Source organism: Oncorhynchus mykiss, chromosome 17 (assembly GCF_013265735.2).
Source record: "Oncorhynchus mykiss isolate Arlee chromosome 17, USDA_OmykA_1.1, whole genome shotgun sequence".
Lineage (NCBI taxonomy): Eukaryota > Metazoa > Chordata > Actinopteri > Salmoniformes > Salmonidae > Oncorhynchus > Oncorhynchus mykiss.
Window position 1 is genome coordinate 94911278 of NC_048581.1, and position 24794 is coordinate 94936071.

General features: G+C 44.1%; 1 protein-coding gene across 1 annotated transcript in view; it reads right to left on the reverse strand.

The window, feature by feature from the left end:
* The window catches only part of phf2 (PHD finger protein 2), a 134794-nt gene that overhangs the window by 49833 nt on the left and 60167 nt on the right, over positions 1–24794 (reverse strand). The window contains exons 5-11 of the mRNA XM_036951005.1: positions 13675–13816; positions 13241–13427; positions 10955–11117; positions 8631–8718; positions 8205–8311; positions 836–927; positions 435–524 (exon numbers count right to left, since the gene is read on the reverse strand). Coding sequence (XP_036806900.1) covers positions 435–524; positions 836–927; positions 8205–8311; positions 8631–8718; positions 10955–11117; positions 13241–13427; positions 13675–13816 — 869 coding nt within the window. The remainder of the gene's footprint in view (positions 1–434; positions 525–835; positions 928–8204; positions 8312–8630; positions 8719–10954; positions 11118–13240; positions 13428–13674; positions 13817–24794) is intronic.

Below are 24794 nucleotides of genomic sequence, written 5' to 3' on the forward strand. Positions count from 1 at the left end.
TTCTAAAGCCATGACATCATGTTCTGCAATTTTCCAAGCTGTTTAAAGGCACAGTCAACTTAGTGTATGTAAACTTCTGACTCACTGGAATTGTGATACAGTGAATTATAAGTGAAATAATCTGTCTGTAAACAATTGTTGGAAAAATGACTTGTGTCATGCACAAAGTAGATGTCCTAACCGACTTGCCAAAACTATAGTTTGTTAACAAGAAATTTGTGGAGTGGTTGAAAAACAAGTTTTAATGACTCCAACCTAAGTGTATGTAAACTTCCGACTTCCAACTGTATAGGTTATGTCTGTACTGTTAATGTCAGATTTTCTCTACGTATCTCTCAACTACAACAGGCCATTGGATACCTGACCAGTAGAATAGATGAGTACAGAGCAGGTAAGGACAGGGCAAGGTGGCATTGAGCAGGGTAGGGTCATACCTCTGAGATCCTGATCTCCTTGGCCAGGTCCTTGATGAGCTGAGTGGGCTTCATGTTCTCTGGAAGCTCATCCTCGTGTTCTAACAGAGCCTGGAGGAGAGACCCAGTACATGAAACACAGTCAACAGAGCCTGGAGGAGAGACCCAGTACATGAAACACAGTCAACAGAGCCTGGAGGAGAGACCCGGTACATGAAACACAGTCAACAGAGCCTGGAGGAGAGACCCAGTACATGAAACACAGTCAACAGAGCGATAGTAGCTGTAGTAGCAGCTGACATTGGTAGACAGGACATCACAAGACTGTGGAAAGAAAGAAGGACAACGGGACATATTGTCCATTATAAAGGTGGGATTTAGGGAGTACAGGTGGAACTGATGGGTGAGGTAACAAACGTTACCTGTTTCTTGGTCCAAGCTCTAAAAGCTCCGTTGATGATCTTAGCTCCGTGGACCAGGTAGGCAGCTGGTTGCTTGTTGGACTTGTGTAAACCTGCAACAAGAGAGAATATTGTTAGACAGCTCTCTCTTGGTAAACAGGTCATTTGACCTCAAAGGGACAAACTGTTCAAATAAAGGTTCAATTAACTGGATTCTGTTCATTCACTGTGAGAACATTGATTGAGTTGTAGACTCATTTTTTCATAAATGCCTCTTTCTACTGTAAGACAGCGGCTCCCTCTAGCCTAACTGCTGTCAGTAAACTAATTAACCAATCAAAACACATCACGTTTCAGAGCCCGGTCACCATACATTTCGTACACAGACAGCAGGGAAATATAAATCTCTGTTGAAACTGAATCTGGTTGACAGAAAACATCTGATTAGACCAGTAAACTCCTGGAAGATGTTACTGCAAGCTGAAGGCCGTTTAAATCAGACACATGCGCTCTCCCACCCCCCCCCCCCTCCTAAGCCTCCCCCCATCTCTCCCAGACACATGCCTCTCCTTCCCTGCCTGCCTGCCTCCCTCCCTCCCAGCCTGACTCCCTCCCTCCCTCCCTCCCTCCCGGACATATGCCTCTCCCTCCCTCCCTCTCTCCCTCCATCTCTCCCAGACATATGCCTCTCCCTCCATCTCTCCCAGACACATGCCTCTCCTTCCCTGCCTGCCTGGCTGCCTGCCTGCCTGCCTCCCTCCCTCCCTCCCTCCCTCCCTCCCTCCTCCCAGACATATGCCTCTCCCTCCCTCCCTCTCTCCCTCCCTCCCTCCCTCCCTCCCAGACATATGCCTCTCCCTCCCTCCCTCTCTCCCTCCATCTCTCCCAGACACATGCCTCTCCTTCCCTGCCTGCCTGCCTGCCTGCCTGCCTCCCTCCCTCCCTCCCAGCCTGCCTGCCTGCCTCCCTCCCTCCCTCCCTCCCTCCCAGACATATGCCTCTCCCTCCCTCCCTCCCTCCCTCCCTCCCTCCCAGACATATGCTTCTCCCTCCCCCCTCCCTCCCAGCTTGCCTGCCTCCCGCCCTCCCAGCCTGCCTCCCTTCCTCCCAGCCTGCCTGCCTGCCTCCCACCCTCCCAGCCTGCCTGCCTGCCTCCCACCCTCCCAGCCTGCCTGCCTCCCTCCCTCCCTCCCTCCCTCCCTCCCTCCCTCCCTCCCTCCCAGACATATGCCTCTCCCTCCCCCCTCCCTCCCAGCCTGCCTGCCTGCCTCCCTCCCTCCATCCATCTCTCCCAGACATATGCCTCTCCCTCCCCCTCCCTCCCAGCCTGCCTGCCTGCCTCCCTCCCTCCCAGCCTGCCTGCCTGCCTCCCTCCCTCCCAGCCTCTCGCCCTCCCAGCCTGCCTCCCTCCCTGCCTCCCTCCATCCACCTCTCCCAGACATATGCCTCTCCCTCCCCCTCCCTCCCAGCCTGCCTGCCTCCCTCTCTCCCAGCCTGCCTGCCTCTCACCCTCCCAGCCTGCCTCCCTCCCTCCCTCCATCCATCTCTCCCAGACATATGCCTCCCCCACCCACCAGAAAAGAGTTACAGGTCTGTACACTGCTCTATTCGCAGGGGAAAGAAGCTGAACAAGTTTAAGATATTCAGGTCTTCTGTGGAGGAGGATCAGAATGATTATGAGATTGTTATGGGTGAACTGGACAATTAGTTAGTGCCCAAAGGGAACACTATTCATGAAAGAGCCTGCTTTCATCAACGCACCCACAAGCCCACGGAAACGCCAGAGGGATACATCAGAAGCCTAAACCAGATAGATGTTACAAGCCTTTCAACACTGCCAAGAACTCAAATATCCAGGACAGGTTGGTCATAGGGAGATGTCAGAGAAGCGTTAACTAACGCCTGACTTGACACTCGACAAAGCGGTAGAGCTTGTGAAGCAGTCAGAGCAAGTCAAGGGACAGCTCAGTGAAGTAGCATACAAACGAGCGGTGCACAATGACAAACAGACACAGAAATGGACAAAACAAAGGGGATTAAACAAAATGACATAATGTGAACAGGATGCTTCAGATGTGGTAAGGTACATGCTAAAGAGGACAGATGTGGTAATGCTAAAAAATGTTGCAGCTGTAGGAAGCTAGGGCATTTCACAGTCGTTTGTCGCTACTGCGTGGTCAAAGAGGTTACAGCACCCAACGAGAGAGGAGGAGAGGGTGAGTTCCCATTTCCTGGGAGTTACAGATGTTGATGACTAAAACGATGACAGTTAAACTGCAAATAAAAGGTACAACAACAGACTTTAAGACTGACACAGGGGCAGTGTCATATTTGGAAAATACTTAGAACACACTGAAAAACATGCCACCACTGAAAAGCACAGTGCCTTGCGAAAGTATTCGGCCCCCTTGAACTTTGCGACCTTTTGCCACATTTCAGGCTTCAAACATAAAGATATAAAACTGTATTTTTTTTGTGAAGAATCAACAACAAGTGGGACACAATCATGAAGTGGAACGACATTTATTGGATATTTCAAACTTTTTTAACAAATCAAAAACTGAAAAATTGGGCGTGCAAAATTATTCAGGCCCCTTAAGTTAATACTTTGTAGCGCCACCTTTTGCTGCGATTACAGCTGTAAGTCGCTTGGGGTATGTCTCTATCAGTTTTGCACATCGAGAGACTGAAATGTTTTCCCATTCCTCCTTGCAAAACAGCTCGAGCTCAGTGAGGTTGGATGGAGAGCATTTGTGAACAGCAGTTTTCAGTTCTTTCCACAGATTCTCGATTGGATTCAGGTCTGGACTTTGACTTGGCCATTCTAACACCTGGATATGTTTATTTTTGAACCATTCCATTGTAGATTTTGCTTTATGTTTTGGATCATTGTCTTGTTGGAAGACAAATCTCCGTCCCAGTCTCAGGTCTTTTGCAGACTCCATCAGGTTTTCTTCCAGAATGGTCCTGTATTTGGCTCCATCCATCTTCCCATCAATTTTAACTACCTTCCCTGTCCCTGCTGAAGAAAAGCAGGCCCAAACCATGATGCTGCCACCACCATGTTTGACAGTGGGGATGGTGTGTTTAGGGTGATGAGCTGTGTTGCTTTTACACCAAACATAACGTTTTGCATTGTTGCCAAAAAGTTCAATTTTGGTTTCATCTGACCAGAGCACCTTCTTCCACATGTTTGCTGTGTCTCCCAGGTGGCTTGTGGCAAACTTTAAACAACACTTTTATGGATATCTTTAAGAAATGTCTTTCTTCTTGCCACTCTTCCATAAAGGCCAGATTTGTGCAATATATGACTGATTGTTGTCCTATGGACAGTCTCCCACCTCAGCTGTAGATCTCTGCAGTTCATCCAGAGTGATCATGGGCCTCTTGGCTGCATCTCTGATCAGTCTTCTCCTTGTATGAGCTGAAAGTTTAGAGGGACGGCCAGGTCTTGGTAGATTTGCAGTGGTCTGATACTCCTTCCATTTCAATATTATCGCTTGCACAGTGCTCCTTGGGATGTTTAAAGCTTGGGAAATCTTTTTGTATCCAAATCCGGCTTTAAACTTCTTCACAACAGTATCTCGGACCTGCCTGGTGTGTTCCTTGTTCTTCATGATGCTCTCTGCGCTTTTAACGGACCTCTGAGACTATCACAGTGCAGGTGCATTTATACGGAGACTTGATTACACACAGGTGGATTGTATTTATCATCATTAGTCATTTAGGTCAACATTGGATCATTCAGAGATCCTCACTGAACTTCTGGAGAGAGTTTGCTGCACTGAAAGTAAAGGGGCTGAATAATTTTGCACGCCCAATTTTTCAGTTGATTTGAAAAAAAAAAAAAAAAGTTTGAAATATCCAATAAATGTCGTTCCACTTCATGATTGTGTCCCACTTGTTGTTGATTCTTCACAAAAAAATACAGTTTTATATCTTCATGTTTGAAGCCTGAAATGTGGCAAAAGGTCGCAAAGTTCAAGGGGGCCGAATACTTTCACAAGGCACTGTACTACTGAACCGTATGGGTCACTTTACAGACACTACTGGACTGTATGGGTCACTTTACAGATACTACTGAGCCGTATGGGTCACTTTACAGATACTACTGAGCCGTATGGGTTACTTTACAGATACTACTGAGCCGTATGGGTCACTTTACAGATACTACTGAACTCTATGGGTCACTTTACAGATACTACTGAACTCTACGGGTCACTTTACACATACTACTGAACTCTATGGGTCACTTTACAGATACTACTGAACTCTATGGGTCACTTTACAGATACTACTGAACTCTATGGGTCACTTTACAGATACTACTGAACTCTACGGGTCACTTTACAGATACTACTGGACTCTATGGGTCACTTTACAGATACTACTGAACTCTATGGGTCACTTTACAGCTACTAAGGAACTGTATGGGTCACTTTACACATACTACTGCACTCTATGGGTCACTTTACAGCTACTAAGGAACTGTATGGGTCACTTTACAGATACCACTGAACTCTATGGGTCACTTTACAGATACCACTGAACTCTACGGGTCACTTTACAGATACTACTGAACCGTATGGGTCACTTTACAGCTACTAAGGGACTGTATGGGTCACTTTACAGATACTACTGAACCGTATGGGTCACTTTACAGGGAGCCTACAGAGTAGTGTGATCTCAGAGATCAGGGAGCCTACAGAGTGGTGTGGTCATAGAGATCAGGGAGCCTACAGAGTGGTGTGATCTCAGAGGTCAGGGAGCCTACAGAGTGGTGTGATCATAGAGATCAGGGAGCCTACAGAGTGGTGTGATCTCAGAGATCAGGGAGCCTACAGACTGGTGTGATCATAGAGATCAGGGAGCCTACATAGTGGTGTGATCTCAGAGATCAGGGAGCCTACAGAGTGGTGTGATCTCAGAGATCAGGGAGCCTACAGAGTGGTGTGATCTCAGAGATCAGGGAGCCTACAGAGTGGTGTGATCTCAGAGATCAGGGAGACTACAGAGCAGTGTGCTCCTATGGTCCTGGTAACCAAGAAGAACAAAGACCAGCTGAGGGTATGTGCTAACCTGAGAAGGTTAAACAAATCAGAGAAAAGGGAGAAATCCATTGTACCCACCATAGACGATATCCTGACAAAGCTGGCTGCTGCCCAGGTGTTGTCTCTTTCAGATGCAGCCAGTGGCCTCTGGCAGATTCCACTAGACAAAGAGAGTGCCAAGCTTACCACATTCATAACGCCTTTTGGAAGATACTATTTATACAGACTTCCATTTGGAATCACTAGTTCCCCAGACATCTTCCGGGGCGAGATGACAGAGCCCCTGAAGGACCAAGAAGGTGTGGCCATTTTTTGATGATATACTTCTACTCAGACACGCCAGCGCAGCGGATCAGGAAGTGAGACTCCAGAACACCCTATACACACTGGAGAAAGCAGGTTTGAAGGTCAACCCAGACAAATGTCTACTGCGTCAGAAATGGCTTAACTACCTAGGACACTATACTGACGACGGATGGCATTTGTCTTGATGAGGCCAAAATCCAGGCCATTACCCAGCTGGAGCCTCCAAGAAATGTGTCTGATCTAAGGAGGATCCTGGGTATGATTCACTACCTAGGCAGGTACCAACTGGGTCTAGCCAATGTCAACAAACCCCTCAACGACCTGCTCAAGAGTGACTCTACATGCACATGCAGTGCAGGAGGAGGCTTTTAAGAATGTAAAGCAACTCGTCACAGAGTCCCCAGTACCGGCATTCTATCATATCAAATCAAGATGTATTTGTCACATGCACCGAATAAACCTAACCGTGAAATGTTTACTTACAAGCCCTTAACCAACAGTGAAGTTCAAGAAGAGTTAAGAAAATATTTACCAAATAAACTAAAGTAAAAAAATGATGAAAAGTAACACCATAAAATAACAATAACGAGGCTATGTACAGGGGGTACCGGTACCGAGTCAATGTGCAGGGGTGCAGGTTAGAGGTAATTACTACATCTAGGTCGGAGTGAAGTGACTATGCATAGATAATAAACAGTGAGTAGCAGCAGTGTAAAAAACAAAATGGAGGGGGTGAATGTAAAAAATCTGGTGGCCATTTGATTAATTGTTCAGCAGTCTTATGGCTTGGGACGTAGAAGCTGTTAAGGAGCCTTTTGGTGCCAGACTTGGGGCTCCGGTACCGCTTGCAGCATGCCTAAGGCACGTTCACGCAGATGAGCAGGGACCCTGGGCATCTTCCTTTTGGTGTTTTTCAGCATCAGTAGAAATGCCTCTTTAGTGTCTTCATAACAGTTTTCATAACTGTGACCTTAATTTCCTACCGTCTGTAAGCTGTTAGTGTCTTAACGACCGTTCCACAGGTGCATGTTCATTAATGGTTAATGGTACATTGAACAAGTATGGGAAACAATGTTTAAACCCTTTACAATGAAGATCTGTGAAGTTATTTTGATTTTTACGAATTTTTCTTTGAAAGATGCTCCTGAAAAAGGGTTTCTTTTTTTGCTGAGTTTATGTCACTTTGGGGACTGCGTTGTCTAAGTACTTATTAATGAATCCGGTGATTGATGTGGTACCCTCCTCAATGTTATCGGATGATTCCCAGAACATATTCCAGTCTGTGCTAGCCAAACAGTCCTGTAGCTTAACGCAAAGCAAAGAGAGGCAGAGAAAGTAGATTGAACCCTGGCCAGGTGGGAAGGGGTAAGGCATGGGGTAGGTGGGGTAAAGGTTAGGGAGCACAGCTCTACCTGAGGTCTGTTCATCGGGGTGCAATATTACTGAACTTTCTGGTTGCGTAGACAACAGATATGATACAAATGTGTAGAACGGAAATGTTGTGTAGAATTGGGGATCATTTCATCTCCATAAGAAAATAATGGGATAAATCCCCGATTTCACTAACACACAGAGATAATACCTGTATTCCCTACATAGTGCACAACTATTGACCAGAGCCCATACAGTATGTTGGCAATGTGATCAGTAGAAGGCAATCTGGCCATATTACAACAGAGAGACAAAGCGTAGAAACGTAAACAGAGTCTTCCGGCCAGCCGAGAAGAGTTCAAACACAGAGAGAAAGCAGAGAACTAGTGATTGTAACTGTGCCAGGCCTTTTGAACATAATCATCTGTGAACGACGCCAAGCAGACGTTTAATGACAGTAATAATATTAGAGTATCCATCTCCTCATCTGTTGAGCAGACCGTAGGAAGGACACACGCTATACACCACTAGAGGAACAGGAAACGGACCAGCACCACGAGGGGAACAGGAAACGCATCACAAGCACAGGAAAAGGAACGCAGAGGAAGACTGAAACCAAACCTGAAAGCCTAAGAGTTGTAGAAAGAAAAAATGTGATGTACCTTTGAACCTCTCCAGCAGGTGGCGTCCCACGTACCAGCAGGCCGTCTCAAAGTTGGGGAACGGAGTCAGACAGTTGACCTTCAGACGCTTCTCCACCTCATATGCTCTGCGGAGGAAAACACACGTTTAATTATTTTTTAAAGGGTTAGTTCACCTAAAATTACATATTGGTTTCCTTACCCTGTAAGCAGTCTATGGACAAGATATGACAGCAATCCTAGATTTGGTTTAGGTTCTCTGGCACGGTTTCCACATGCTAACATTTTAGCATTTGTAGCACAAATCCCATGCAAGTCATGGGACCAATATGAGCATTTCTTCATGAGCATTAATTAAAAACTAGGCCAAATCAGGAAGTGGAGTTGACCTTAAAAGCTACAGTCTAAGCTACAGGAGGTCCTCATTGATACTAATGACGTGCTCACCTCATCTGCATCTCAACACTCAGGTTGTGGACAAAGTGTCCAGAAAAGGCCAGAGTGTCCACTGGAGTCAGAACTGCGTTGATCCAACCTGGAAACAGACACAGTATACACTTCTATTCTCAATGTGACAACATAAGAACAGGTCTGATTTTATTCCCAATGTGACAACATAAGAACGGGTCTGATTCTATTCCCAATGTGACAACAGGTCTGATTTTATTCCCAATGTGACAACATAAGAACAGGTCTGATTCTATTCCCAATGTGACAACATCAGAACAGGTCTGATTCTATTCCCAATGTGACAACAGGTCTGATTTTATTCCCAATGTGACAACATAAGAACAGGTCTGATTCTATTCCCAATGTGACAACATAAGAACAGGTCTGATTCTATTCCCAATGTGACAACAGGTCTGATTTCATTCCCAATGTGACAACATAAGAACAGGTCTGATTCTATTCCCAATGTGACAACAGGTCTGATTCTATTCCCAATGTGACAACAGGTCTGATTTCATTCCCAATGTGACAACATAAGAACAGGTCTGATTCTATTCCCGATGTGACAAGTCTGATTTTATTCCCAATGTGACAACATCAGAACAGGTCTGATTCTAGTCCCAATGTGACAATAGGTCTGATTCTAGTCCCAATGTGACAATAGGTGTGATTGTAGTCCCAATGTGACAACATCAGAACAGGTCTGATTCTAGTCCCAATGTGACAACATCAGAATTGGTCTGATTCTAGTCCCAATGTGACATCAGAACAGGTCTGATTCTATTTCCAATGTGACAACATCAGGACAGGTCTGATATTATTCCCAATGTGACAACATCAGAACAGGTCTGATTCTAGTCCCAATGTGACAACATCAGAACAGGTCTGATTCTATCCCCAATGTGACAACAGGTCTGATTCTATTCCCAATGTGACAACATCAGAACAGGTCTGATTCTATTCCCAATGTGACAACAGGTCTGATTCTATTCCCAATGTGACAACATCAGAACAGGTCTGATTCTATTCCCAATGTGACAACAGGTCTGATTCTATTCCCAATGTGACAACATCAGAACAGGTCTGATTCTATTCCCAATGTGACAACATCAGAACAGGTCTGATTCTAGTCCCAATGTGACAACATCAGAACAGGTCTGATTCTAGTCCCAATGTGACAACATCAGAATTGGTCTAATTCTAGTCCCAATGTGACAACATCAGAACAGGTCTGATTCTAGTCCCAATGTGACAATAGGTCTGATTCTATTCCCAATGTGACAACATCAGAACAGGTCTGATTCTAGTCCCAATGTGACAACAGGTCTGATTCTATTCCCAATGTGACAACATCAGAACAGTTCTGATTCTAGTCCCAATGTGACTGTGGTGACAACATAATAATAGGTGTGATTTGTGAGAATAACTAAATCTAACCCTGAACAGATTTCTGATTCTGATGTGATGGTTTGAAGATTTCTTGTCCCTGCTTCAGAGTACACTAACCTGATGGTATGAATAGGGTCTGTCCCTACTTCAGAGTACACTAACCTGATGGTCCCTACTTCAGAGTGCACTAACCTGATGGTATGAATAGGGTCTGTCGCTACTTCAGAATGCACTAACCTGATGGTATGAATAGGGTCTGTCCCTACTTCAGAGCGCACTAACCTGATGGTATGAATAGGGTCTGTCCCTGCTTCAGAGTGCACTAACCTGATGGTATGAATAGGGTCTGACCCTACTTCAGAGTGCACTAACCTGATGGTATGAACACTACTTCAGAGTGCACTAACCTGGTGGTTCCTACTTTAGAGTGCACTAACCTGATGGTATGAATAGGGTCTGTCCCTACTTCAGAGTGCACTAGCCTGATGGTATGAATAGGGTCTGTCCCTACTTCAGAGTGCACTAGCCTGATGGTATGAATAGGGTCTGTCCCTGCTTCAGAGTGCATTAACCTGATGATATGAATAGGGTCTGTCCCTGCTTCAGAGTGCACTAACCTGATGGTATGAATAGGGTCTGTCCCTGCTTCAGAGTACACTAACCTGATGGTATGAATAGGGTCTGTCCCTGCTTCAGAGTACACTAACCTGATGGTATGAATAGGGTCTGTCCCTGCTTCAGAGTGCACTAACCTGATGGTATGAATAGGGTCTGTCCCTGCTTCAGAGTGCACTAACCTGATGGTATGAATAGGGTCTGTCCCTACTTCAGAGTGCACTAACCTGATGGTATGAATAGGGTCTGTCCCTGCTTCAGAGTGCACTAACCTGATGGTATGAATAGGGTCTGTCCCTGCTTCAGAGTGCACTAACCTGATGGTATGAATAGGGTCTGTCCCTGCTTCAGAGTACACTTGTAACACTTGTCCACCTGGTCAGCGAAGAACATCTCTGTGTGATTGGCTGAGGACCTCCAGCGCTCGTACAACGATAGGTTAGCTGACGTGGGCTTGATCAGGAAGAAGATCTTCTCTCCCTGGAAACAACAACAACATCAAGACAGAACAAGAGCTCCTTACAACAGCAGGCCTGTATTCACAAAGCATTTCAGAGTAGCAGTGCTGATCTAGGACCCTGTTCATGTAATCTTATTCATTGTGATCTAAAAGGCAACACTGATCCTAGATCAGCACCCCAACTCGGAGACATTTTGTGAATACATGTCCACGACTCGTTCCTATTCATTCTACGGCTAATTTCATTCTTGCTACGCAGCAATGTTTTCTAATACACTTTGAGAATTCTTCCTTGAGAAGTGCATTGGAAAAGGTGTACATTTCCCGTTGAACGTGGAATGAGGGAGGACAATGACCCCATTGTCCAACAGGACAATGACAGGACAATGACCCCATTGTCCAACAGGACAATGACAGGACAATGACCCCATTGTCCAACAGGACAATGACAGGACAATGACCCCATTGTCCAACAGGACAATGACAGGACAATGACCCTAAGCACACAGCCAAGACAACGCAGGAGTGGCTTCGGGACAAGTCTCTGAATGTCCGTTGTGGTCCAGCCAGAGCCCGGACTTGAACCCGATCAAACAGTGACGCCTCCCCATCCAACCTGACAGAGCTTGAGAGGATCTGCAGAGAAGAATGGGAGAAACTCCCCAAATACAGGTGTGCCAAGCTTGTAGCGTCATACCCAAGAAGACACAAGGCTGTAATCACTGCCAAAGGTGCTTCAACTAAGCACTGAGAGAAGGGTCTGAATAATTATGTAAATTTGATAATTCAGTTTGTCTAAAAACTTGGTTTTGCACTATAGATTCAATGGTTGTAAAGATGGGGAGTGGTCTCTCCATAATAAAGAGATGCTCTGCTTTTTCGACACCACACTCCACAAAGCAAGTCCAGCTCTAGTTTTATCTTATCTTGATTATTGTCCAGTCATATGGTCAAGTTCTGCTAAGAAAGACTGCAGCTGGCCCAGAACAGAGCGCCACGTCTTGCTCTTCATTGTAATCAGAGGACTAATATAAATATTATGCATACCAGTCTCTCATTGGCTAAGAGTTGAAGAAAGACTGACTGTGACACTTCTTGTTTTTATTAGAACATTTCATGTGTTGGAAATTCCAAATTATTTGCATAGTCAACTTACTCACAGCACTGACACACATGTTGACACACATGTATGTTGTGTGTATGTACGGACATGTATGTTGTGTGTATGTACTGACATGTATGTTGTGTGTATGTACTGACATGTATGTTGTGTGTATGTACTGACATGTATGTTGTGTGTATGTACTGACATGTATGTGTAACTGAGAAATACACACACACACACACACACACACACACTACATGTTAATGCACACTACATGTTAATGTACACTACATGTTAATGCACACTACATGTTAATGCACACTACATGTTAATGCACACTACATGTTAATGTACACTACATGTTAATGCACACTACATGTTAATGTACACTACATGTTAATGTACACTACATGTTAATGCACACTACATGTTAATGTACACTACATGTTAATGTACACTACATGTTAATGTACACTACATGTTAATGTACACTACATGTTAATGCACACTACATGTTAATGTACACTACATGTTAATGTACACTACATGTTAATGTACACTACATGTTAATGTACACTACATGTTAATGTACACTACATGTTAATGTATGTCCATTGTAACGTATTTTTTTATTTTTATTTTTTTTTTTACCTTTATTTAACAAGGCAAGTCAGTTAAGAACAAATTCTTATTTTCAATGACGGCCTGGGAACAGTGGGTTAACTGCCTGTTCAGGGGCAGAACGACAGATTTGTACCTTGTCAGCTCGGGGGTTTGAACTCACAACCTTCCGGTTACTAGTCCAACGCTCTAACCACTAGGCTACCCTGCCGCCCCAGGCTACCCTGCCGCCCCAGACTGTAATGTATTTTTAATTATGTGTCAGACCCCAGCTAAAACTAAAACTAGCTGTCACCATTGGCGTCGGCTAATGGGGGGATCCTAATAAATCACATTAAAACCTTGAGTATGTTGCACCAGACATTACAGTACCTTAATAAAGTTCATTCATCAATAAGGTTATTAACTGTGTCATACCTTGAGTACGTGGTACCATACGGAGGCCCCTCCACACTCGATGTGGAAGTCAGTGTAGCTGTCTTTAACACCGATCAGACAGTACTTAGTGACTTTAGGTTTCCCCAGGAGAGCATCGTCTGGCCAGTAGTTCTCTACCCACGACAACCTCCGAACAATCTGAGGGCTCTCCACTATACTGTCCATTCTGAGAGACAAAGAAATAAACACTATTCAAATCATGCCACTACAATACCATAAAAAAACATACCATAAAATACATAGGGGTTAATATTAACATTATAATATCATTATCATCTTAATGGTGTTTAATAATAATGACATTAAAATACTGTTTAGTATGATCTGTATCAGAGAAGGTCAGGAGAAGTGTTGTGCTGCACAATGTGTATCATGAGAACACGTGTCTGTATACCTCTTAGGTGTGTGCCTACCTTTTGTCAGAGAACTCCAGGTTGATAATGTTTAACACTTTCTTCCTGTTGGTGCTGTAGTAGTAATCTACAAAGTCCTTGAGCTTCATCTTACTGTCAGTCTGCTTGGTCACATCTATCACATCCACACCCACTTCTGGACCTGGGAGTGATTAATACAAACAGTTAAATGCAACTTCATTAAACATTAAAGACACGAGAAAATCAATAGTGAGCAGGTCTTTAAATGGCAGTGAGTTGATGAGATGTGTTCCTAACTTGGCTGCTCAGTATAAAGCAGTAGAAGTAGCGGATGTGTTGCTAACTAGGCTGCTCAGTATAAAGCAGTAGAGGTAGCAATGTGATGCTAACTAGGCTGCTCAGTATAAAGCAGTAGAGGTAGCAATGTGATGCTAACTAGGCTGCTCAGTATAAAGCAGTAGAAGTAGAAGATGTGTTGCTAACTAGGCTGCTCAGTATGAAGCAGTAGAGGTAGCAATGTGATGCTAACTAGGCTGCTCAGTATAAAGCAGTAGAGGTAGCAATGTGATGCTAACTAGGCTGCTCAGTATAAAGCAGTAGAGGTAGCAATGTGATGCTAACTAGGCTGCTCAGTATAAAGCAGTAGAGGTAGCATCACAGTATAAAGCAGTAGAAGTAGCAGATGTGTTGCTAACTAGGCTGCTCAGTATAAAGCAGTAGAAGTAGCAGATGTGTTGCTAACTAGGCTGCTCAGTATAAAGCAGTAGAAGTAGCAGATGTGTTCCTAACTAGGCTGCTCAGTATAAAGCAGTAGAAGTATCAGCTGTGTTCCTAACTAGGCTGCTCAGTATAAAGCAGTAGAGGTAGAAGATGTGTTGCTAACTAGGCTGCTCATTATAAAGCAGTAGAGGTAGCAATATGATGCTAACTAGGCTGCTCAGTATAAAGCAGTAGAGGTAGCAATGTGATGCTAACTAGGCTGCTCAGTATAAAGCAGTAGAAGTAGCGGATGTGTTGCTAACTAGGCTGCTCAGTATAAAGCAGTAGAGGTAGCAATATGATGCTAACTAGGCTGCTCAGTATAAAGCAGTAGAGGTAGCAATGTGATGCTAACTAGGCTGCTCAGTATAAAGCAGTAGAAGTAGCAGATGTGTTCCTAACTAGGCTGCTCAGTATGAAGCAGTAGAAGTAGCAGAGGTGTTGCTAACTAGGCTGCTCAGTATAAAGCAGTAGAGGTAGCAATGTGATGCTAACTAGGCTGCTCAGTATAAAGCAGTAGAAGTAGCAGATGTGTTCCTAACTAGGCTGCTCATTATAAAGCAGTAGAGGTAGCAATGTGATGCTAACTGGGCTGCTCAGTATAAAGCAGTAGAAGTAGCAGATGTGTTGCTAACTAGGCTGCTCAGTATAAAGCAGTAGAGGTAGCAGATGTGTTGCTAACTAGGCTGCTCAGTATAAAGCAGTAGAAGTAGCAGATGTGTTCCTAACTAGGCTGCTCAGTATGAAGCAGTAGAAGTAGCAGAGGTGTTGCTAACTAGGCTGCTCAGTATAAAGCAGTAGAAGTAGCAGATGTGTTGCTAACTAGGCTGCTCAGTATAAAGCAGTAGAGGTAGCATCACAGTATAAAGCAGTAGAAGTAGCAGATGTGTTGCTAACTAGGCTGCTCAGTATAAAGCAGTAGAAGTAGCAGATGTGTTGCTAACTAGGCTGCTCAGTATAAAGCAGTAGAAGTAGCAGATGTGTTCCTAACTAGGCTGCTCAGTATAAAGCAGTAGAAGTATCAGCTGTGTTCCTAACTAGGCTGCTCAGTATAAAGCAGTAGAGGTAGAAGATGTGTTGCTAACTAGGCTGCTCATTATAAAGCAGTAGAGGTAGCAATATGATGCTAACTAGGCTGCTCAGTATAAAACAGTTGAAAACTGTTTTCTGCCCCTCCCAAAAGATAGAATTTGTAGATAATTGGCCCTCTTTCTGGGACTCGCCCACAAACAGGACCAAGCCTGACCTGCTGAGGAGTGACGGACTCCATCCTAGCTGGAGGGGTGCTCTCATTTTATCTACCAACATAGACAGGGCTCTAACTCCTCTAGCTCCACAATGAAATAGGGTGCAGGCCAGGCAGCAGGCTGTTAGCCAGCCTGCCAGCATAGTGGAGTCTGCCACTAGCACAGTCAGTGTAGTCAGCTCAGCTATCACCATTGAGACCGTGTCTGTGCCTCGACCTAGGTTGGGCAAAACTAAACATGGCGGTGTTCGCCTTAGAAATCTCACTAGGATAAAGACCACCTCCATTCCTGTCATTATTGAAAGAGATCATGATACCTCACATCTCAAAATAGGGCTACTTAATGTTAGATCCCTTACTTCAAAGGCAATTATAGTCAATGAACTAATCACTGATCATAATCTTGATGTGATTGGCCTGACTGAAACCTGGCTTAAGCCTGATGAATTTACTGTGTTAAATGAGGCCTCACCTCCTGGCTACACTAGTGACCATATCCCCCGTGCATCCCGCAAAGGCGGAGGTGTTGCTAACATTTACGATAGCAAATTTCAATTTACAAAAAAAAAAATGACGTTTTCGTCTTTTGAGCTTCTAGTCATGAAATCTATGCAGCCTACTCAATCACTTTTTATAGCTACTGTTTACAGGCCTCCTGGGCCATATACAGCGTTCCTCACTGAGTTCCCTGAATTCCTATCGGACCTTGTAGTCATAGCGGATAATATTCTAATCTTTGGTGACTTTAATATTCACATGGAAAAGTCCACAGACCCACTCCAAAAGGCTTTCGGAGCCATCATCGACTCAGTGGGTTTTGTCCAACATGTCTCTGGACCCACTCACTGTCACAGTCATACGCTGGACCTAGTTTTGTCCCATGGAATAAATGTTGTGGATCTTAATGTTTTTCCTCATAATCCTGGACTATCGGACCACCATTTTATTACGTTTGCAATTGCAACAAATAATCTGCTCAGACCCCAACCAAGGATCATCAAAAGTCGTGCTATAAATTCACAGACAACACAAAGATTCCTTGATGTCCTTCCAGACTCCTTCTGCCTACCCAAGGACGCCAGAGGACAAAAATCAGTTAACCACCTAACTGAGGAACTCAACTTAACCTTGCGCAATACCCTAGATGCAGTTGCACCCCTAAAAACTAAAAACATTTCTCATAAGAAACTAGCTCCCTGGTACACAGAAAATACCCGAGCTCTGAAGCAAGCTTCCAGAAAATTGGAACGGAAATGGCGCCACACCAAACTGGAAGTCTTCCGACTAGCTTGGAAAGACAGTACTGTGCAGTACCGAAGAGCCCTTACTGCTGCTCGATCATCCTATTTTTCTAACTTAATTGAGGAAAATAAGAACAATCCGAAATTCCTTTTTGATACTGTCGCAAAGCTAACTAAAAAGCAGCATTCCCCAAGAGAGGATGACTTTCACTTTAGCAGTGATAAATTCATGAACTTCTTTGAGGAAAAGATTATGATTATTAGAAAGCAAATTACGGACTCTTCCTTAAATCTGCGTATTCCTTCAAAGCTCAGTTGTCCTGAGTCTGCACAACTCTGCCAGGACCTAGGATCAAGAGAGACACTCAAGTGTTTTAGTACTATATCTCTTGACACAATGATGAAAATAATCATGGCCTCTAAACCTTCAAGCTGCATACTGGACCCTATTCCAACTAAACTACTGAAAGAGCTGCTTCCTGTGCTTGGCCCTACTATGTTGAACATAATAAACGGCTCTCTATCCACCGGATGTGTACCAAACTCATTAAAAGTGGCAGTAATAAAGCCTCTCTTGAAAAAGCCAAACCTTGACCCAGAAAATATAAAAAACTATCGGCCTATATCGAATCTTCCATTCCTCTCAAAAATTTTAGAAAAGGCTGTTGCGCAACAACTCACTGCCTTCCTGAAGACAAACAATGTATACGAAATGCTTCAGTCTGGTTTTAGACCCCATCATAGCACTGAGACGGCACTTGTGAAGGTGGTAAATGACATTTTAATGGCATCGGACCGAGGCTCTGCATCTGTCCTCGTGCTCCTAGACCTTAGTGCTGCTTTTGATACCATCGATCACCACATTCTTTTGGAGAGATTGGAAACCCAAATTGGTCTACACGGACAAGTTCTGGCCTGGTTTAGATCTTATCTGTCGGAAAGATATCAGTTTGTCTCTGTCAATGGTCTGTCCTCTGACAAATCAACTGTAAATTTCGGTGTTCCTCAAGGTTCCGTTTTAGGACCACTTTTGTTTTCACTATATATTTTACCTCTTGGGGATGTTATTCGAAAACATAATGTTAACTTTCACTGCTATGCAGATGACACACAGCTGTACATTTCAATTAAACATGGTGAAGCCCCAAAATTGCCCTTGCTAGAAGAATGTGTTTCAGACATAAGGAAGTGGATGGCTGCAAACTTTCTACTTTTAAACTCGGACAAAACAGAGATGCTTGTTCTAGGTCCCAAGAAACAAAGAGATCTTCTGTTGAATCTGACAATTAATCTTAATGGTTGTACAGTCGTCTCAAATAAAACTGTGAAGGACCTCGGCGTTACTCTGGACCCTGATCTCTCTTTTGAAGAACATATCAAGACCATTTCAAGGACAGCTTTTTTCCATCTACGAAACATTGCAAAAATCAGGAACTTTCTGTCCAAAAATGATGCAGAAAAATTAATCCATGCTTTTGTCACTTCCAGGTTAGACTACTGCAATGCTCTACTTTCCGGCTACCCGGATAAAGCACTAAATAAACTTCAGTTAGTGCTAAATACGGCTGCTAGAATCCTGACTAGAACCAAAAAATTTGATCATATTACTCCAGTGCTAGCCTCTCTACACTGGCTTCCTGTCAAAGCAAGGGCTGATTTCAAGGTTTTACTGCTAACCTACAAAGCATTACATGGGCTTGCTCCTATCTATCTCTCTGATTTGGTCCTGCCGTACATACCTACACGTACGCTACGGTCACAAGACGCAGGCCTCCTAATTGTCCCTAGAATTTTTAAGCAAACAGCTGGAGGCAGGGCTTTCTCCTATAGAGCTCCATTTTTATGGAACGGTCTGCCTACCCATGTCAGAGACGCAAACTCGGTCTCAACCTTTAAGTCTCTACTGAAGACTCATCTCTTCAGTGGGTCATATGATTGAGTGTAGTCTGGCCCAGGAGTGGGAGGTTGAACGGAAAGGCTCTGGAGCAACGAACCACCCTTGCTGTCTCTGCCTGGCCGGTTCCCCTCTTTCCACTGGGATTCTCTGCCTCTAACCCTATTACAGGGGCTGAGTCACTGGCTTTACTGGGGCTCTCTCATGCCGTCCCTGGAGGAGGTGCGTCACCTGAGTGGGTTGAGTCACTGATGTGGTCATCCTGTCTGGGTTGGCGCTCCCCCCCCCCCCCTTAAGTTGTGCCGTGGCGGAGGTCTTTGTGGGCTATACTCAGCCTTGTCTCAGGATGGTAAGTTGGTGGTTGAAGATATCCCTCTAGTGGTGTGGGGGCTGTGCTTTGGCAAAGTGGGTGGGGTTATATCCTTCCTGTTTGGCCCTGTCCGGGGGTGTCCTCGGAGTGGGCCACAGTGTCTCCTGACCCCTCCTGTCTCAGCCTCCAGTATTTATGCTGCAGTAGTTTATGTGTCGGGGGGCTAGGGTCAGTTTGTTATATCTGGAGTACTTCTCCTGTCCTATTCGGTGTCCTGTGTGAATCTAAGTGTGCGTTCTCTAATTCTCTCCTTCTCTCTTTCTCTCTCTCGGAGGACCTGAGCCCTAGGACCATGCCCCAGGACTACCTGACATGATGACTCCTTGCTGTCCCCAGTCCACCTGGCTGTGCTGCTGCTCCAGTTTCAACTGTTCTGCCTTATTATTATTCGACCATGCTGATCATTTATGAACATTTGAACATCTTGGCCATGTTCTGTTATAATCTCCACCCGGCACAGCCAGAAGAGGACTGGCCATCCCACATATGCTCTCTCTAATTCTCTCTTTCTTTCTCTCTCTCGGAGGACCTGAGCCCTAGGACCATGCCCCAGGACTACCTGACATGATGACTCCTTGCTGTCCCCAGTCCACCTGACTGTGCTGCTGCTCCAGTTTCAACTATTCTGCCTTATTATTATTCGACCATGCTGGTCATTTATGAACATTTGAACATCTTGACCATGTTTTGTTATAATCTCCACCCGGCACAGCCAGAAGAGGACTGGCCACCCCACATAGCCTGGTTCCTCTCTAGGTTTCTTCCTAGGTTTTGGCCTTTCTAGGGAGTTTTTCCTAGCCACCGTGCTTCTTCACCTGCATTGCTTGCTGTTTGGGGTTTTAGGCTGGGTTTCTGTACAGCACTTTGAGATATCAGCTGATGTACGAAGGGCTATATAAAATAAATTTGATTTGATTTGATTTGATTTGATTTATAAAGCAGTAGAGGTAGCAATGTGATGCTAACTAGGCTGCTCAGTATAAAGCAGTAGAAGTAGCGGATGTGTTGCTAACTAGGCTGCTCAGTATAAAGCAGTAGAGGTAGCAATATGATGCTAACTAGGCTGCTCAGTATAAAGCAGTAGAGGTAGCAATGTGATGCTAACTAGGCTGCTCAGTATAAAGCAGTAGAAGTAGCAGATGTGTTCCTAACTAGGCTGCTCAGTATGAAGCAGTAGAAGTAGCAGAGGTGTTGCTAACTAGGCTGCTCAGTATAAAGCAGTAGAGGTAGCAATGTGATGCTAACTAGGCTGCTCAGTATAAAGCAGTAGAAGTAGCAGATGTGTTCCTAACTAGGCTGCTCATTATAAAGCAGTAGAGGTAGCAATGTGATGCTAACTGGGCTGCTCAGTATAAAGCAGTAGAAGTAGCAGATGTGTTGCTAACTAGGCTGCTCAGTATAAAGCAGTAGAGGTAGCAGATGTGTTGCTAACTAGGCTGCTCAGTATAAAGCAGTAGAAGTAGCAGATGTGTTCCTAACTAGGCTGCTCAGTATGAAGCAGTAGAAGTAGCAGAGGTGTTGCTAACTAGGCTGCTCAGTATAAAGCAGTAGAGGTAGCAATGTGATGCTAACTGGGCTGCTCAGTATAAAGCAGTAGAAGTAGCAGATGTGTTGCTAACTAGGCTGCTCAGTATAAAGCAGTAGAAGTAGCAGATGTGTTGCTAACTAGGCTGCTCAGTATAAAGCAGTAGAAGTATCAGATGTGTTCCTAATTAAGCTGCTCAGTATAAAGCAGTAGAGGTAGAATATGTGTTGCTAACTAGGCTGCTCAGTAGAAAGCAGTAGAAGTAGCATATGTGTTGCTAACTAGTCTGCTCATTATAAAGCAGTAGAGGTAGCAATGTGATGTTAACTAGGCTGCTCAGTATAAAGCCGTAGCAGATGTGTTGCTAACTAGGCTGCTCAGTATAAAGGAGAGGTAGCAGATGTGTTGCTATTTAGGCTGCTCAGTAGAAAGCAGTAGAAGTAGCAGATGTGTTCCTAACTAGGCTGCTCATTATAAAGCAGTAGAGGTAGCAATGTGATGCTAACTAGGCTGCTCAGTAGAAAGCAGTAGAGGTAGCAATGTGATGCTAACTAGGCTGCTCAGTATAAAGGAGAAGTATCAGATGTGTTCCTAACTAGGCTGCTCAGTATAAAGCAGTAGAAGTCGCAATGTGATGCTAACTAGGCTGCTCAGTAGAAAGCAGTAGAAGTAGCATATGTGTTGCTAACTAGTCTGCTCATTATAAAGCAGTAGAGGTAGCAATGTGATGCTAACTAGGCTGCTCAGTATAAAGCAGTAGCAGATGTCTTGCTAACTAGGCTGCTCAGTATAAAGGAGAGGTAGCAGATGTGTTGCTATTTAGGCTGCTCAGTAGAAAGCAGTAGAAGTAGCAGATGTGTTCCTAACTAGGCTGCTCATTATAAAGCAGTAGAGGTAGCAATGTGATGCTAACTAGGCTGCTCAGTAGAAAGCAGTAGAGGTAGCAATGTGATGCTAACTAGGCTGCTCAGTATAAAGGAGAAGTATCAGATGTGTTCCTAACTAGGCTGCTCAGTATAAAGCAGTAGAAGTAGCAATGTGATGCTAACTAGGCTGCTCAGTATAAAGCAGTAGAAGTAGAAGATGTGTTGCTAACTAGGCTGCTCAGTATAAAGCAGTAGAAGTAGCAATGTGATGCTAACTAGGCTGCTCAGTATAAAGCAGTAGAAGTAGAAGATGTGTTGCTAACTAGGCTGCTCAGTATAAAGCAGTAGAAGTAGCAATGTGATGCTAACTAGGCTGCTCAGTATAAAGCAGTATAAGTAGGAGATGTGTTCCTAACTAGGATGCTCAGTATAAAGGAGAAGTATCAGATGTGTTCCTAACTAGGCTGCTCAGTATAAAGGAGAGGTAGCAGATGTGTTCCTAACTAGGCTGCTCTGTATAAAGCAGTAGAGGTAGCAGATGTGTTGCTAACTAGGCTGCTCAGTAGAAAGGAGAAGTAGCAGATGTGTTGCTAACTAGGTTGCTCAGTACAAAGGAGAAGTATCAGATGTGTTGCTAACTAGGCTGCTCAGTATAAAGCAGTAGAAGTAGCAGATGTGTTGCTAACTAGGCTGCTCAGTATAAAGCAGTAGAGGTAGCAATGTGATGCTAACTAGGCTGCTCAGTATAAAGCAGTAGAAGTAGAAGATGTGTTGCTAACTAGGCTGCTCAGTATAAAGCAGTAGAAGTAGAAGATGTGTTGCTAACTAGGCTGCTCAGTATAAAGCAGTAGAAGTAGCATATGTGTTGCTAACTAGGCTGCTCAGTATAAAGCAGTAGAAGTAGAAGATGTGTTGCTAACTAGGCTGCTCAGTATAAAGCAGTAGAAGTAGCAGATGTGTTGCTAACTAGGCTGCTCAGTATAAAGCAGTAGAAGTAGCAGATGTGTTCCTAACTAGGCTGCTCAGTATAAAGCAGTAGAAGTATCAGCTGTGTTCCTAACTAGGCTGCTCAGTATAAAGCAGTAGAAGTATCAGATGTGTTCCTAACTAGGCTGCTCAGTATAAAGCAGTAGAGGTAGAAGATGTGTTGCTAACTAGGCTGCTCAGTAGAAAGCAGTAAAAGTAGCATATGTGTTGCTAACTAGGCTGCTCATTATAAAGCAGTAGAGGTAGCAATATGATGCTAACTAGGCTGCTCAGTATAAAGCAGTAGAGGTAGCAATGTGATGCTAACTAGGCTGCTCATTATAAAGCAGTAGAGGTAGCAATATGATGCTAACTAGGCTGCTCAGTAGAAAGCAGTAGAGGTAGAAGATGTGTTGCTAACTAGGCTGCTCAGTATAAAGCAGTAGAAGTAGCGGATGTGTTGCTAACTAGGCTGCTCAGTATAAAGCAGTAGAAGTAGCAGATGTGTTGCTAACTAGGCTGCTCAGTATAAAGCAGTAGAGGTAGCAATGTGATGCTAACTAGGCTGCTCAGTATAAAGCAGTAGAAGTAGCATATGTGTTCCTAACTAGGCTGCTCATTATAAAGCAGTAGAGGTAGCAATGTGATGCTAACTAGGCTGCTCAGTATAAAGCAGTAGAAGTAGCAGATGTGTTGCTAACTAGGCTGCTCAGTATAAAGCAGTAGAAGTATCAGATGTGTTCCTAACTAGGCTGCTCAGTATAAAGCAGTAGAGGTAGAAGATGTGTTGCTAACTAGGCTGCTCAGTAGAAAGCAGTAGAAGTAGCATATGTGTTGCTAACTAGTCTGCTCATTATAAAGCAGTAGAGGTAGCAATGTGATGCTAACTAGGCTGCTCAGTATAAAGCAGTAGAGGTAGCAATGTGATGCTAACTAGGCTGCTCAGTATAAAGCAGTAGAAGTAGCAAATGTGTTGCTATCTAGGCTGCTCAGTATAAAGCAGTAGAAGTATCAGATGTGTTCCTAACTAGGCTGCTCAGTATAAAGCAGTAGAGGTAGAAGATGTGTTGCTAACTAGGCTGCTCAGTAGAAAGCAGTAGAAGTAGCATATGTGTTGCTAACTAGGCTGCTCAGTATAAAGCAGTAGAGGTAGCAATGTGATGCTAACTAGGCTGCTCAGTATAAAGCAGTAGAAGTAGCATATGTGTTCCTAACTAGGCTGCTCATTATAAAGCAGTAGAGGTAGCAATGTGATGCTAACTAGGCTGCTCAGTATAAAGCAGTAGAAGTAGCATATGTGTTGCTAACTAGGCTGCTCAGTATAAAGCAGTAGAAGTATCAGATGTGTTCCTAACTAGGCTGCTCAGTATAAAGCAGTAGAGGTAGAAGATGTGTTGCTAACTAGGCTGCTTAGTAGAAAGAAGTAGAAGTAGCATATGTGTTGCTAACTAGTCTGCTCATTATAAAGCACTAGAGGTAGCAATATGATGCTAACTAGGCTGCTCAGTATAAAGCAGTAGAGGTAGCAATGTGATGCTAACTAGGCTGCTCAGTATAAAGCAGTAGAAGTAGCAGATGTGTTGCTATCTAGGCTGCTCAGTATAAAGCAGTAGAAGTATCAGATGTGTTCCTAACTAGGCTGCTCAGTATAAAGCAGTAGAGGTAGAAGATGTGTTGCTAACTAGGCTGCTCAGTATAAAGCACTAGAGGTAGCAATATGATGCTAACTAGGCTGCTCAGTATAAAGCAGTAGAGGTAGCAATGTGATGCTAACTAGGCTGCTCAGTATAAAGCAGTAGAAGTAGCAGATGTGTTGCTAACTAGGCTGCTCAGTATAAAGCAGTAGAAGTATCAGATGTGTTCCTAACTAGGCTGCTCAGTATAAAGCAGTAGAGGTAGAAGATGTGTTGCTAACTAGGCTGCTCAGTAGAAAGCAGTAGAAGTAGCATATGTGTTGCTAACTAGTCTGCTCATTATAAAGCACTAGAGGTAGCAATATGATGCTAACTAGGCTGCTCAGTATAAAGCAGTAGAGGTAGCAATGTGATGCTAACTAGGCTGCTCAGTATAAAGCAGTAGAAGTAGCAGATGTGTTGCTATCTAGGCTGCTCAGTATAAAGCAGTAGAAGTATCAGATGTGTTCCTAACTAGGCTGCTCAGTATAAAGCAGTAGAGGTAGAAGATGTGTTGCTAACTAGGCTGCTCAGTATAAAGCAGTAGAAGTAGCAGATGTGTTGCTAACTAGGCTGCTCAGTATAAAGCAGTAGAGGTAGCAGATGTGTTGCCTAGTAA